Source organism: Alosa alosa, chromosome 11 (genome assembly GCF_017589495.1).
Source record: "Alosa alosa isolate M-15738 ecotype Scorff River chromosome 11, AALO_Geno_1.1, whole genome shotgun sequence".
Lineage (NCBI taxonomy): Eukaryota > Metazoa > Chordata > Actinopteri > Clupeiformes > Clupeidae > Alosa > Alosa alosa.
In genome coordinates this window covers 4,312,321-4,327,152 of record NC_063199.1, presented here as the reverse complement: position 1 = coordinate 4,327,152, position 14,832 = coordinate 4,312,321, and the positions used below count along the sequence as shown (strand labels likewise).

At 41.2% G+C, this 14,832-nt stretch overlaps 1 protein-coding gene across 1 annotated transcript in view; it reads left to right on the top strand.

Annotated features, from left to right (window-relative positions):
• hydin (HYDIN axonemal central pair apparatus protein) overlaps window positions 1–6,810 on the top strand; it is an 89,781-nt gene extending 82,971 nt beyond the window's left edge. The window contains 7 exon segments of the mRNA XM_048257159.1: window positions 106–325; window positions 1,896–2,108; window positions 3,086–3,249; window positions 4,130–4,280; window positions 4,655–4,885; window positions 5,331–5,555; window positions 5,881–6,810. Of these exon segments, the coding sequence (XP_048113116.1) occupies window positions 106–325; window positions 1,896–2,108; window positions 3,086–3,249; window positions 4,130–4,280; window positions 4,655–4,885; window positions 5,331–5,555; window positions 5,881–6,390 (1,714 nt within the window). The 3' untranslated portion in view covers window positions 6,391–6,810.
• Window positions 6,811–14,832: the final 8,022 nt, after the last annotated feature.

The following is a 14,832-nucleotide window of genomic DNA, read 5'->3' as shown; positions in this document are numbered from 1 at the left end:
CATATATATATAGGGAGTTTCACCCTCTCTCTCTCTCTCTCTCTTGTTCTCTCTCTCTTATTCTCCCTCCCTCTCTTCTGTTCTCCCCCTCTCTCTTTCCCTCAGATTCCAGTGGGATGCGAAGAGTTTTCTCCCCGACTTCTCCATCAGTCCTGTGAAGGGCTACCTCTGCCCTGGGATGGAGGTGTCGTTCAAGGTGACCTTTGCCCCCACAGAGCTGTGCCAGGACCTGCGTTATGAGGACCTGACCTGCACCATTGAGGGCAGCAGCCCCATGTCCCTCACCCTCACTGGCTCCTGCATCGTGCCCCCCACCGCAAAGGAGGTGAGTGCCAGCACCCAGCATTTATACTAAACCCCGGCCTACACTGGACACGCAACTCACCGTAAACAAAGTTTTAGAAGACTAGTCTCATTTGTTAGAATGAGTGCACTGCTATTACAGTTTTTCTCGATTGCTTTTATCTGCTTAAGTAAACTGGAACCCACTTGGTCTTCATGACTACTTTCTTTGCACAGCAGAAGTCATCTCTTGCGAATGTGTTCACACATTTTCATTGGGTTCACACATTTCTCACACCCTTTTGCAAAACAGTTAGCACAGGTGTCATTCAAAAGCCCCAAACTCTATTGGTTTTCCCATGCTAAACAAAAGGAAAACATCTTTTCACAGATGGTATAGATTCCATGCATAAGTCTGAATCTCTGATACACCTGTGTGAAACTCCTTTGCACAATTCTTCAATCAGCAATCATTCATTATACATAAGAGATGTCTGTTTTGTGTTGCTATTTGCAAGTATGGATCTAATGCACATACAAAGTACTGTATTGCCTATTTGGTGGAGAAAACAGTACAAAAGGTGTTTACTGTAGGTTTATTTCGATGAAAGTTGTAGTTCAATGAAATTTACAGTATCTTGCTAGGTGTTTGCTGTATGTCTTACATGTCAATGACGGTTACATCTTGGGAGGAAATAATAAATTATTTTTTTACAGTATTCAGTAAATTTTGTCTTTTCACAGTTTTTTTCTGATACCAGAAACATGACTACAGTAAGTAATGGAACAGACATAGCAAAAATGCTCATTTTGAGAACTAGATTTTGCATTTTGTTGTCAAGTGTGTAATGACTGATTAAAGAGTGTTTTTGAATTTGCAACAAGTTGTAGTGTTTGAAGGCAAGATTTGCTTTTGCTGCATGTTTTAAGTGTTTTGAGAGAGTAACAGCCTTTTGCAAGCAAAATGTGTCATTTTGTCCAGAGTGCTTTTGTTCAGACACGGGGGTTAACTGTTTTGAGAATGTGATGTCAGAGTTGACACAGGTATCAAAACGATCGAGAAAAACTCTAAGTCTGCTGTAGTCAGTCCCATTGATTACAGTGGAAGCTAATTGTCGCAGCACGAGCTCCGCAGCATGCAAAGCGCCCAGTGTGTCCTGCCTGTAAGAACGGCTACAAGGACCTCTTTCAGAAGCATAGATCATTAGGTCATAAAGACTGAGAGATGGTCAGGGTACTTAAGTAGACTGTATGTTAATACAATGTTACAGAATATAGATAATCCAAGTGTGAGTCATATACTATATGCTATAATGCATTTTACGTTCATATGTACATAGTACAATATAGTTCAGTTCCAATGGCTAATGGTTTATGCTAATGATGGGCTAATGGTTTATGCATATTTATAATGTATGTTTCATTATGCATTATTGAAGTAAAATAAGAACAGAATAGAATTTATTTGAAAGAGAATTAAAAGAAAGATAAGTGACGTTGACATGAACAGAGAGTGTGGGATGAGATGTTGGGGATATTTTTAGACTCGTTTGGACCCAGCCTTCACCCGTCATTGCCTAACCATCTGCTGTCTGTCTAATGTTCTGGCTCAGGTAATGAACTTCACCTGCCAGGTGCGCTCCCAGCACATGCAGCCACTGACCATGTCCAACAACACCAACCAGCGCTGGACCCTCAAGCCCGTGATCGAGGGCCAGCACTGGACCGGCGCGCCCAACTTCATCATCGAGCCCTACCAGCAGAACAAGGTCTATGAGGTCATCTACAAGCCCATGGTCATGACCACAGATGGCAAGAAACATCAGGTGGGCGCTAGACACTTTTATAGAGTGTTTTCTGTGGAGTTCAAAGGACTCTGGTCAGGGCTTCATGCCCGAGGCAGAGCAGCCATGTATGACCCGATATCCACACAAGCCTCAGCCTCTTTCATTTTAGTCATTTAGTAATTAACTTCCTTCCTGCTGGGTATGTCAGCTTTTAGTACTGCTCTTTCTCCCTTAAGGCCCATTCACACCAAGAACGATAACGATAACTATAAACAAATATTGTTCTCGTTAATATGAATGACGACGTTCACACATAAACTATAACGATAACGTCATGAAGAACGATATCGTTGGGGATCACTTTCAAAGTGATTTTGAGAACGATAAAAAGGTAATAGCCAATCAGAACCCATCGAATTTTAGCTGTCACATTCATTAACACAAGAAGAGACTTTGTTTATCGTTGTTCAGTGTGAGCACTTTTATCGTTATGGTTATAGTTATCGTTAACGTTCTTGGTGTGAATAGGCCTTTAGTCTCTCTTTCTCTCTCTGTCAAGCATGGAACATGGGTGGCACACGCAGATTTCAAAGTAAGAAGTACATTTATTAAAGAATATAATTAAGAAAATTAAGAAAGTCACTATGGTGAAAGCTCAAACAAAAGTGTAGTGCAAATCAGTGTCGAGGGGTTCATCAGGCAAAACGGAAATCAAAAGTCAAAAGGCCAGAGGAAGGGAGAACCTCACACATGGGGAGAGCAGGCCTCTTATCCCTGCACCAATCAACAGCCATTTTGCACACCTGTGTACACCTGGGCCTTAATCACCTGTCACAAAGAGAGAGAAAGCACAAGCAGCAAGCAATGCACACCAGCTGGAGGGGCTACAGGAGACCCGTCACCCATCACACACACACACACACACACACACAGTATTTGCTATGTACCCATTTTTATGTTTGTTTTTCTTTCTTTTGCTCTGCATCTCTCTCTCTCGCTCATTCTCTCTCGCTCAGGGTTCCATCTTCTTCCCCTTCCCGGATGGCACGGGGATGCTCTATACGCTGGTTGGCACTGCTGAGTCCCCCAAGTCTGTGGCCACCATCAGCCATGAGCTGCCCTGCAAGACCACCTACACCGAGGTTCTGCCTGTGCACAACTGGCTGCCCAGGCCACAGAGGTAGACCCACACCATTTTACAAAGTGCTCCTCTATTAGTGTGTTCACAGAGAGCCTTTACACAATTGGCCCATTGATTCACTAGACCTTCCATTGGCTCCTCACTGCACAATTGATTTGTTTTGACATGAGCACAATAAGCAGGTGGCTGTGATCAGTGATTTCTGATCTACAATAGAAGCTATTAGTTGCAGAAAATTGGTTATATTTCAGGTATTTCAGCTTATAAGATATTAATAGAGGTTGGCAGGGTACAACACACATTACAAGCCACAAGCCATGATGAACTACTTTTGCAAAAATGTGGTTTGTAAGCATGGTTCTTTCATGGGTATTTTGAAAACAAATTCTGTAAAGACTAGAACCTACAGAAGAACTCTTACTAACCCAAACTTATGTTTTGGTTTGAATAATAACTAATGACCTTACTTGCATGTTGTAGCTGTCCTCAGCCAACTGTTGTAACTAAGGTACACACTACATTTAGTCCCATTTGCTCGAATTAATTCACTGGAGGTGTATGTTTTATAGATGTTGTTTTAAGATTTAAGCAGTCACTCCTTTTTTTCTATGCAGAAAAGGTTACAACTGCACCCTGTCTGCCATACAGTCATATGCAAACACACTTGCTGCAAATACTGCTTCAGTTCCCACAGCTCATGTTGGAGCAGATGTTTCAATTCAGCTCTGAGAGAAACTAATTTCACTTGTATAATTGCATTTCCGCTAGACTTCACAGTGATGACAGCTCAAGTGGGAGAACAATATGCCTCGGCCCTCACAAATCCATACCTGTGTTCGTTAGTCACCCTAAATGGGAGTCTCCCAGATAGCCTCTCTGTCCTGAGGGAGACTTCCACATGCTCGTTTTTCCTCTCCAGGTTCCGTGTTTTGCTGGAGATGATTAAACCAGAGCGTCCAGACAGCACCATCTCTCTGAAAGGCCTGGATTATGTGGACGTGTCGGGCCTGGCCACCAAAGACTATAAAATCTCTTTCTTCACCTATAAAGAAGGCGTGTTTCATGCCAAGGTGAGACAGACAAGTAATTTTTTCAGCAAATCAGCACTGGGACTGTGAGATTTTCACTTGTGGTTAGATGCCAACTGCATTTCCTTGTTTACGGACTTGTACTTGTCCAATAAAATATAATCTACTCTAACGTAATTCAAAGGACGTTGGGCGGTTCCCCTTCCAAGGATTTTAACTAACATCTGGATCTGTTCATTAGCCCACCACCCAAGCCAAGAGGTGGAGATAATGAATGAAATGGCCTTTTTATCACAAAGAAATTAATCAGGACTCATGCTGATCAATCTCCTCCCTTGGGATCTAACTCTGGAAGTAATTTCTGCTCTAATCAGGATTAACTCTCTTACCCCACCCTGCCCTCTGCTGTTTTCCAGGTCATGTTCCGCAACGAGGTGACAGGCGAGTACCTGTTCTACCTGCTGAGCTTCAAAGCTACACCGCCGGGGGTGATCAGCACGATTGAGATGACCACGCTGGTACGGCAGGTCACGTCAGCCTCGGTGAAGGTGGAGAACCCGCTGTCCATCTCCCTCTACTTCACCGTGGAGTGCCGCAGCCCTGACGTCAGCCTGCCCTCACAGCTGTCCGTGCCAGCCATGACACAGGTACGCTGCCATCTGCTCTGCCACGTCTGTCACGGATCCTTCGTCCGATTCCGTCTCTGGGAATGTCTCCCATGTTGATTCTCTGTCAAAAAAGTTGACTGATATTTAGCAGACACTTTAAAAACAAAGCAACAAAGCAACAAAGCAACGGTAACAGTATAGAGCTGTTGGTTATTCAGTCATAGGCAGGTAAACTTTTCCCTGAAATTATTTCAAGTTGAAGTTCAACCTGTCCTCAGTACTTCTAATACATTTGGCCTTAGTGTTCATTTTATGCATAATTTATTTATGTCCCTTTTATTTCAAATATCTACTCTGCCACTTGGACCAAAATGTGTCCTGTTGAGTTCCCTCTGTTTCAACAGTACAGTACTTTTGCTATGTTCTCCTAGTAACAATGGACCCATGTCTCAATCTCTCTTTCTCTCTCCTTGTCTCTGCTCAGGGCACCCTGACATTTGAGTACCAGCCCCTGAGGCCGGGTGAGTCCACGGCGCGGCTGGTGCTGCACAGCTCTGAGCTGGGGTACTTCCACTACGACCTACAGCTCAAGGCTCTGCCCCCACCCCAGGAGAAGCCCCTGTACTTCCACGCGCCCCTGGGCAGCGGAGTCTACATGCCCGTCAAGTTCACCAACTATTCCCGGGTCAAAGCAGAGTACACCTGCAAGGTGAGAGGAACAATAGAAGCCAGGGGAGGGACTAGGTGTTGGTGTGTTGTCTTGGGGAAAATCTGTGAAATAGTTCTACTTCTAAATGCCCCCATGTTTCTTTATTGTGCAAGTCAATCAAGAATAAATACAATCAATAGAATGCAGAGAATTACGCAGTCATTAAGTATGTATCAGTACAGTGTATGGAGTCATGTGTGTGTTTATGGGTGTGGGTTGGTGGGTGAGAAGAGAGAGGGCATATTCTGTGTGTGTGTGTTTGTGTGTGTGTGTATCTGTGTGTGTGTGTGGAATCTGTCCCATGTTGTTCCTCTGTGTTTCTTAGACGGACCTTCCTGACTTTGTGGCTGAGAAGCTAGTCAACGCGTTGCCGGGCTTCCAGGCGGGCATTGACACCACCACAGAGGTCTACTTTGAGCCGTGCCAGCTGGGCGAGGTGCGCGGCCTGCTCACGCTCTCCTCGGCGTTCGGCGGCGAGTACGCCTTCCCGCTGCACGGCACCTGCACGCCGCCCAAGGCGCAAGGCCCCTTCAACATCCGTGCCGGCTCCAACGTCTCCATCCCCTTCAAGAACATCTTCCTGCAGACCACGGCCTTCTCCTTCCAGGTGGACAACCCGGCCTTCACCGTCAAGGGTGTGGAGACCATCCGGCCCAAGAAGACCCACAACATCCTGGTGGCGTTCGATGGGCCCCTACCAGGTGCACGGAGCCCCTGCAGTGGGAAGCTGATCATCTCCAGCCCACGCATTGAGGGCCAGGGCCAGCCCATCGCCTGGGTCTTCTACCTGAAGGGCAACCTGCCTGACCAGGCCCTGAGGGACAAGTCCTCCTGAGACCCACACATCACCCCGACCCAGCCATACATACACACACACACACACACACACACAGGCCTCCTGAGACACACACACACACACACACACACGGGCCTCCTGAGACACACACACACACAAATACACACACATACACACAGGCCTCCTGAGACCCACACATCACCCCCACCCAGCCACACACACTCAGGCCAATATCACTGCACTTTACAGGGTTTACAAAGAGCTCTTTTATGGTTTCGTAACATTTAAATACAAATTATTTGGATATGCTATGCAGTAGTGTGATGTATGATGTATGCATAGTGTGATGTATGCATTTTTTATATGCTTTACACAAAAGATTATCACTAATATTACACTATTCGTTCATTTGTTTAGCATACTTTATACTGCACCTGCCAAAAAAGGATGATTTTACAATATTACATTGTTACAATTATACATAATAAATTTACTTGGATTACACATCTTTAAAAGAAATATTAGTGTGTGGTATCTGTGGATGGATCAATGGAGAGTGTAAACATCGGTGAAAAATCAAAGCACAACCTGTTGTAGTTGCACAACTAGTCGTAGTTATGAGGAATGGTTCCTGTAATGCTTTATTACAGTATATCATGGCAATTTGAATGAAAATGATGAGAGTCCTTACTTGAGCCACTAGGGGGTGCTGTTGCTGCTCTGGTGCACTGTGTGCTGAGAGGCGTCCTCGGGACAGCTGGGCTGAGTGGGAGTGTGAAGAGATCAGCTGGACAGCACAAAGGTTAATGAGTTAGATAATGTCATCCAAACCAGACAGGCGGACCAGTATTCCATTGAGAGGAACACACACACACACACACATTACACACAGTGCTCTAAAATACACACACAAATGTACAAGTGAACGTGTGTCTGTGTATACTATAGTGAGGGAGAAGCTTCTGATAATAATGTGTTTATGTCTGAATAGAAGTGCATAGTGGTGTTGCACAGTCGTGTGGCCTCTGTGTGTGTGTGTGTGTGTGCTTAGGCTGGTATCACACCATGGATTTTCAACAGCTGCATTGGAAAGAAAATCGACTACTAAGAGATTTTACGATTCTGCATGTACAGTACATGTGTGAGAGCCTGCGAATCAGTGGATAGTCCTACGATGAAGCTGTGTATTTGATGCATACTAACTCCACAGCAGGGGAACAACACCATGGTCATTGCACCACCTTAGTGTGCATGCAGGATGTGTGTGTGTTGTGTGTGAATTCTGTGTGAGTGTGAGCAAATTTGTAAAATGTCCTGTTGACTTTTCCAGTCGAGTGCAGATCTGCACTCCTCTCTTCTCCAGCGAGCAAGTGACTGAGTGAGGCAGGACAGGCGTCCTCTTCTGTCTGAGTGAGCGGGTGAGCAGGAGCTAAGGGTGAGAGATTAATTCATATGGTGAGTGGGAACGCTCTAATGAGTGTGTGGGCACTCGGAGCCAAGCCAGGACACACACACACACTCACATACACACATGACTTTTATTTCACACACGCACCACCGTTTACACTGTGGAGTTTCGTACTGACACACAGACAGGTGTAAGAGGGAGCTTCTACTTACAGTGTTGAGTCTTTCTTGCTCTCTCTCTCTTTCTCTCTCTCTCTCTATCTCTCCTTCTTTGTCTTTGTCTCTCTTCTGTGGTTTTATGTATGTTTCTCCTACACTGTAGTACAAAAGGATGAATCTTCATTTCACAGCATTCCTGTACAGCAAACCTTTACTGTCATTCTGAATGTAGCACTAATATCCACGGTCGTCGTGTGATTTTTTAGAGTAGTTTTTTGGTCCATATTCAAGTTCTGAAAGTGAACTACCCCATCATAACCCCAAAAGGTTATAAATAATTTGGAGTTTTCTCTGAGTTCAATACTGATTACTGGAGCCAATGCCACTCCTCTGAGCTGTAATCAAGACAAATGAAGCTTGCACACTCCGGGAGAGGAGATGAGAGGGACTTGAGCTCGAACAGGTCAGTGAGTGGCTGCTTCCCCGAGTGGCATCTTCGCTTAGAGAGCCTGACCTTGATGGAGCAGCATGTTTGTGTGTGTGTGTGTGTGTGTGTGTGTGCATGTACTGTATGATCATGAGTGTATCAGTGTATGCCAATGCTTGTGAATGTTTGTGTATGTTCATTCCAGTGTGTGTATGTGTGCATGTTGGATGCATTGCAGAAATGCTAATGCCACATCCACCTGCCATATACTAGAACTAGGGCTGGGATAAACGATTATTTTGTAAACGATTAATCTAGCGATTATTTTTTTCGATGCATTGATTAATCTAACAATTCATTTTTTCAGTCCGATTCGATTTCGATTCGATTATCGATTATCTCCCCATTAATTGACTAATAGCATTTATACATGTTGATTTATATATCTGAATGAAAAAAACATAAATTCCTTAACGTTGCAATATATGTTTATTGCTCTTAAAATTCCAAAATAAAAGACTATACACGTGCCAAGTAATGCATTCATAGTCAGAGGTAGCATTCAATAAAGTTCAGTAGTGTATAGGTCTAATTGCTTTAAGACGTTCGTTCCCTTGCAATTGTAACACTAACGCAGTTAAAACGCAGCTGATGTATGGATGCAATTCATAACGTAGATAGATAGAAAGATAGATAGATACTTTATGGATCCTCAGGGGAAATTCAAGAACTAACGTAGTTAGTTCAAATAACAGTTTGTACTTCTCCTTGGGACAAGCACTTTTGAGTCTTGGAAAGCACTTTTCCATTTACATCGGGATTTTGCAAACATTCAGTGTCAAGAGTCAATAAAATGAGCCCTGAGTAACGAAATTGACAAGCAGCTGTAAGTAAGCATGCTAAACTCAACATCCAAACAGTATTCTAACATTAGCTTTTTAGCTGGATTGCATAACTTAACTAAGTTTAGTCTCCTCAATGTACTGTTGTGATGGACTTTAGCAGAGTTAACTTGACTGCAGCAGTTTTGAACAAATTTGCACAGCATGGTCATGATGCTAAGCGGATTTAATAGCAATTTAGCCAGCTGTGTTCTATGCAATGCTTCTATGTGGCAACAACAATCCTTCAACAATCGTGAATATTTTGTGTTAAATGCACATGCAGAGGAGGGGCAGCGGGCTCGTTACGAGAGAGAGCGGGCGGGGCAGGGAAAGGCTGCGTGCGTAATGGCTCCTACACACAGCTGCATGCGTTGCGTTGCTGGAGACACATCCCATTCACTTTATATGGGCTTACGTCATCCGTTGCCGAACTGAATTGTGGGTCCGTTGCGTCGCGTTTCTCCCACCGCTCGCGTTGAGAAGTTCAGCTGTTGCTGCACCGACAGACGGCACCGGCCAATCAAGCCAATCGACTGACAGCACCAACCAATCAAATTACGGTTATACTTCAAATCATTTGCATAGCTACCGTCGGGAACACCCACTGGCATGCGTTGACGGAACGCAACTGTGTGTAGGAGCCGTAAAAAGTGCAGCTCAAAGGATTTTATCTAGGGCTGTCAAAATAACTGATTAATTTCGATTAATTAATTTGAGAAAAAATAACTGATTAAAAAATTAGTGCAGATTAATCGATTCCGTATGACCTTTGACCCCGAGCCGTTCTAGTCAGTAAAAATTAGACTGTAAAATGAAGGAGAGAGAAGAAAACGTACTGCCTGGATCATTGATTGGAACATTTACTTTTAAAAAACGGCCTGATGGTGTTGATAAAAAATAAAGTGTTGAAAATAAAGTCCTCTGCAATGTCTGCAGCAAGGATTTGCATATCACCGGAGTTCATCAACTCTGTAGTCGCACATCAAGGCAAAGAAATAAGTGTTGACATTGAGGGGAGTGTTAATTTATTTTCATTGTGTCCCCTAGGTTATATCTGTGGCCTGAAATGCCTTGTATGTGAAAAAAAAACTCTTCCCTAAGCACTTTTGAATTTATTTCCTCAGCATATTAGGTCATATCATAGATTATTATGGCAATTATTTGAACAGTGAAACTAATAATAAAAGAGTCTTTGAACTTTAATGTCACTAATGCTGATTATTCAATGATTAATTTGAATTTAAATATTTAAAATACTTTCACAGCAAAAATTATATATGTGATTCATTTAGATTAATTAATCAGAGTATGTAATTAATGAGATTAATTTATTTTTCTTTTAATCGATTGACAGCCTTAATTTTATCTTATCTTTAATTTAAATAGTACAACATAGAACATCAATGTGTGACGGCCGGTTTTGTGGCGCCCCACCACAGATTAGTCAACGTATGGGAAACACTGAAGGTGTAAAATTCAAAATATTGGGCAGCACGCGTTTTGGGTCTGACAAATCGACGCGCATATTTTGCGTCAACGTATTTTTTGCGTTGACGTAATCGATTACGACGACGCGTTGTTCCAGCCCTGACTAGAACCAATTAGCTAGTCGTCCCCAGAGCCAAAACCAAGAGAGGTGAAATGGCATTTAGCCATTATGCCACCCACCACTGGAACATCCTCCCCATCGAGATTAGATCTGCTCCAATGGTAGCCTGTTTTAATTGATTTCTATTGATTAATCAGTGGATTTTTTTAATAGGCCATACAAATTGTTTTATAGTCATACGTTTATTTATTTATATATTTTAATTTATTTTTTTTATATTCTTTTATACCTCGATAATTTCCATTTTATTTGTTTGTTCTGTTTGTGTAAAGCATGGTGAATGACGAGTGTGTATGTTAATGCACTATGCAAATAAATTTGACTTTGACTTTGACTTGACTTCATACTGTGCCTACTCTGAAGTGTGCTCTTGACTACATACTGCATCCATCCGACTCATGAATGTTTGAACACCACTCTTTTTTTAATTATTTATTGCTTAATGTGGTATGTTACATGTGACCAGACAGTCACCCTCCGTGTGGTGTGCACTGAAGCTTTTCACAGGTGAAGTTTCTAACTGAAAAATAAAGTTCTTTGAATTTCTATTTGAATTTGAAGCTTGGGCCTGAGTACTCTTCTTACTATTCTTCATGTTGCAATACGATCTAAACTCTAGAGATGGTGAGAGTGATATAATGTTTGTATTTCACAGTATTTATCAAGTGTGTGCTGCAAGAGGGTTATTTCTTTTCATTCACACACACTGTAAACCCCAACAGGTTCAATGAACTCAAAATATTTAATGAAACTGATTACCTCAAACTATTTAGCTATGTTAAAAATATTTTAAGTAATTTCTACTTAAAATGAGACTTTTTTAATGCTCAAAATCTTTAAGGACAAGGATAAAATTAAAAAGAATAATGTGAGAAATAGATGTTTTAAGTTATTATTACATTTGTCAGACAATCTCTTAAGACTCCAAATCTTTGAGAAAATGAACAACATTAAAACAAATAATTTCAACAGACAAACATTTTAAGTAATTACTACTCTAAACTATAAGTTATTTACACTCATTGTTTTAGGAAGTTGATGAACTGAAACATAATAATTTGACAAACAAACATTTTAAGTAATCACTACTTAAATCATTGAACCTGATCATTTTGAAACTATTGTTAAAACTAACAAAATTGACACTGGGAATAGAGTTGATGTTTTTAAGTTATCACTCCTAATAATACATGTATATTCATGTTATCACCATGACTCATTCAGTTTCTCAGACCTAAACATTGTCACTTCAGTCTCTTATATTTGTAAGTTGACTTCACTCTATTGAAACACATTTTTTGACTGTTTAGGGTTTACTATTTACCTCAAAATCAAAAATATTTTATTTGTATGATTCAAATAAAAAAACTACTCAAAAGACAATTTCAATGCAGATTCCGTTTCTTTAAGAATTCCATTATAATTCTAACAGAACAACATCCCCAGCAATGTGGTTAATAAAGAAAATCAAAGAAATAACAACCTTTTACCACTTCAACAAAGGTAATAATACTCAAATAACAAAATAATAGGCCAACATAAATAAAAGCGAAAAGCTCCATTGCTTGCTTGGACATGCTGGCAGTACCAAACATGAGATTTGGGAAAACTTACTCATCCATCATCCGCAATTTACTTTTAAGACTAAGCAGCAGTCTAGGAGGTAACCACTTCAGATCATCCAAACCCATTATAATTTTTTGAATGAAATTAAATGTGTAGGACAATTGCTTTGGATAATCGAGATGAAGTCCATAAATTAAGCCAAATAGCAAAATTAATGCCTCTGTCAACTCTGCTATATCACACACAACAATATCTCCGTCAAGAACTATAGAATGGATAGCAGGACCAAACTTCACAAGGGAGTATATATCACCCGAGACAGTGAGAATAGCTACAGCTGCATCCGAGAGGTCTGGCAGGTCAATTTCTTCTGCCTGAAGAACATGACAGTAATTAGTTAATAAGTAGAGTAGTCAATGAAAAACACTACATGTGTATTTAATATAATATGAAATACCAGTGAATGAAAAGTTCAGGTAAAATTCCCAAATATGACATTCTTGGTGATACTGGAAGCAACTGAATCCATGCATTTCCACGGAATTAGTTTTGGAATCTGACCCCTTATCATACCTGTTTGTTCGTACTAGTCGCTCTACTTATCGTGACTAAATTCAAGATGGCGTCGAACGGTAAAATTCCTTAAGGTACTGTCTGTATAAATCGTATTGTAAATAATCTACCAGTGCTTTTTCAAAGTTCTCCATGTCTCGTTTTAAATGTCAAGGCCCTCGGAAGTCTACCAATGAAGTATGGAGCTACTTTGAGCCTCGTAAATGGTGTAAAACAGTGATTTATTTGCATGGCTAGACCGATGCCCGAGGCACCACAACAAAACCCTGTTGGTAGCATTGGCTAACTAGCGCCAGATTTCTGAGTGCAGGGGACAAGCTGAGGTGAGCTATGAGACATACGTTCACACTTGGTATCATGTTTCAAGACACTTTAGGTCAAAATCACACCGGAATTATCCTTTAACTAATAATGGCAAAGTAACTGAGCCTGTGTCTCGGAAGAGGCGTCACATGACCTGCATAGCCAACACATTTTGAAAATGCCACATAAAATGAGTCTAAGGTGGTATCCCTTCTTTGATACAAAAACATCACTCAACCCTAGCCTTTCCGTATCCCTGTGGAGAGATGCAAAGGATTACATTACGATAGGCTATTCTCATTGGTAAAAATGAGAACATTACGATAGGCTATTCTCATTGGTAAAAAAATGCTTACAAAATATCACTATAACTTATAATAATAATATAGGCTACACGTTGGCTACATTGTGACACTAGTAAATGGAGGACAAGTAAGTTATCACTTACCATGGTGTGATGGTGGTTCCTTGCACAGAACTGAAAACATGTCACACAGCCATCTGGTCCTGAGAGGGAAAAAATATTATGAACAGTATTATTTCACTTTTTTGCACAAAAGTCAGTCAGACAGTCTCTTCATCTCTCTCTGTATAGGCAGGCCTATCAGAGAGACGTTGCCATTGATCATGCATAAGCTATTGTCAGTAAGTTCGGAGCTACAACTTGGCTTCCTATCCGTGTTAACAAACACTGAAATTGACGTTAATATAAGACATATGCTATTGCTGCAGGGTTATTCTTCAACTGTGGTACTCTTTGACCTGTTAATTTTCAGAAAATGTAACATCTTTCAGAAAACATCTTTTTACATGCTTTAATTATCTACTCTTTCTAGAAACTTGCCCTAATAGTGGCTGTAAAGATTTCACTTAAATAATATATATTTTTGACATTTTATTCCAAAAGTCTAACTGTCATTTCCAGTATAAGTATATAAGTATATATACTCTTTTGATCCCGTGAGGGAAATTTGGTCTCTGCATTTATCCCAATCTGTGAACTAGTGAAACACACAAAGCACACAGTGAACACACAGTGAGGTGAAGCACACACTAATCCCGATGCAGTGAGCTGCCTGCTACAGCCACGCTCAGGGAGCAGTGAGGGGTTAGGTGCCTTGCTCAAGGGCACTTCAGCCGTTCCTACTGGTCGGGGTTCGAACCAGCAACCCTCCGGTTACAAGTCCGAAGCCCTAACCAGTAGGCCACGACTGCCCAATCACACGTTTCCAAAACACAACAAAACATGTGTTTTCAAGCAAAAATAACGTCTACTGTTCCAAATGTATTTTATTAAATATTACACATCAGCTAAAATATTAAATGTATTAATTTTCCAGAAACGCATGTTTTTACATGTTTAACTTAAAATATGTGTTGTGATGGAAATGACAAAGTGTGGTGGAGATGACATAATGACATACATAGACAACTTTAAGATTTAAAAGCATTACGATTTTTTTTTTAAAAATGCGTCCCTACCATATGTTATGTAATCATGATGTTTTTTTCTACTAGATTCTTTAGTAGGCCGACTATGAAGCAAATAAACT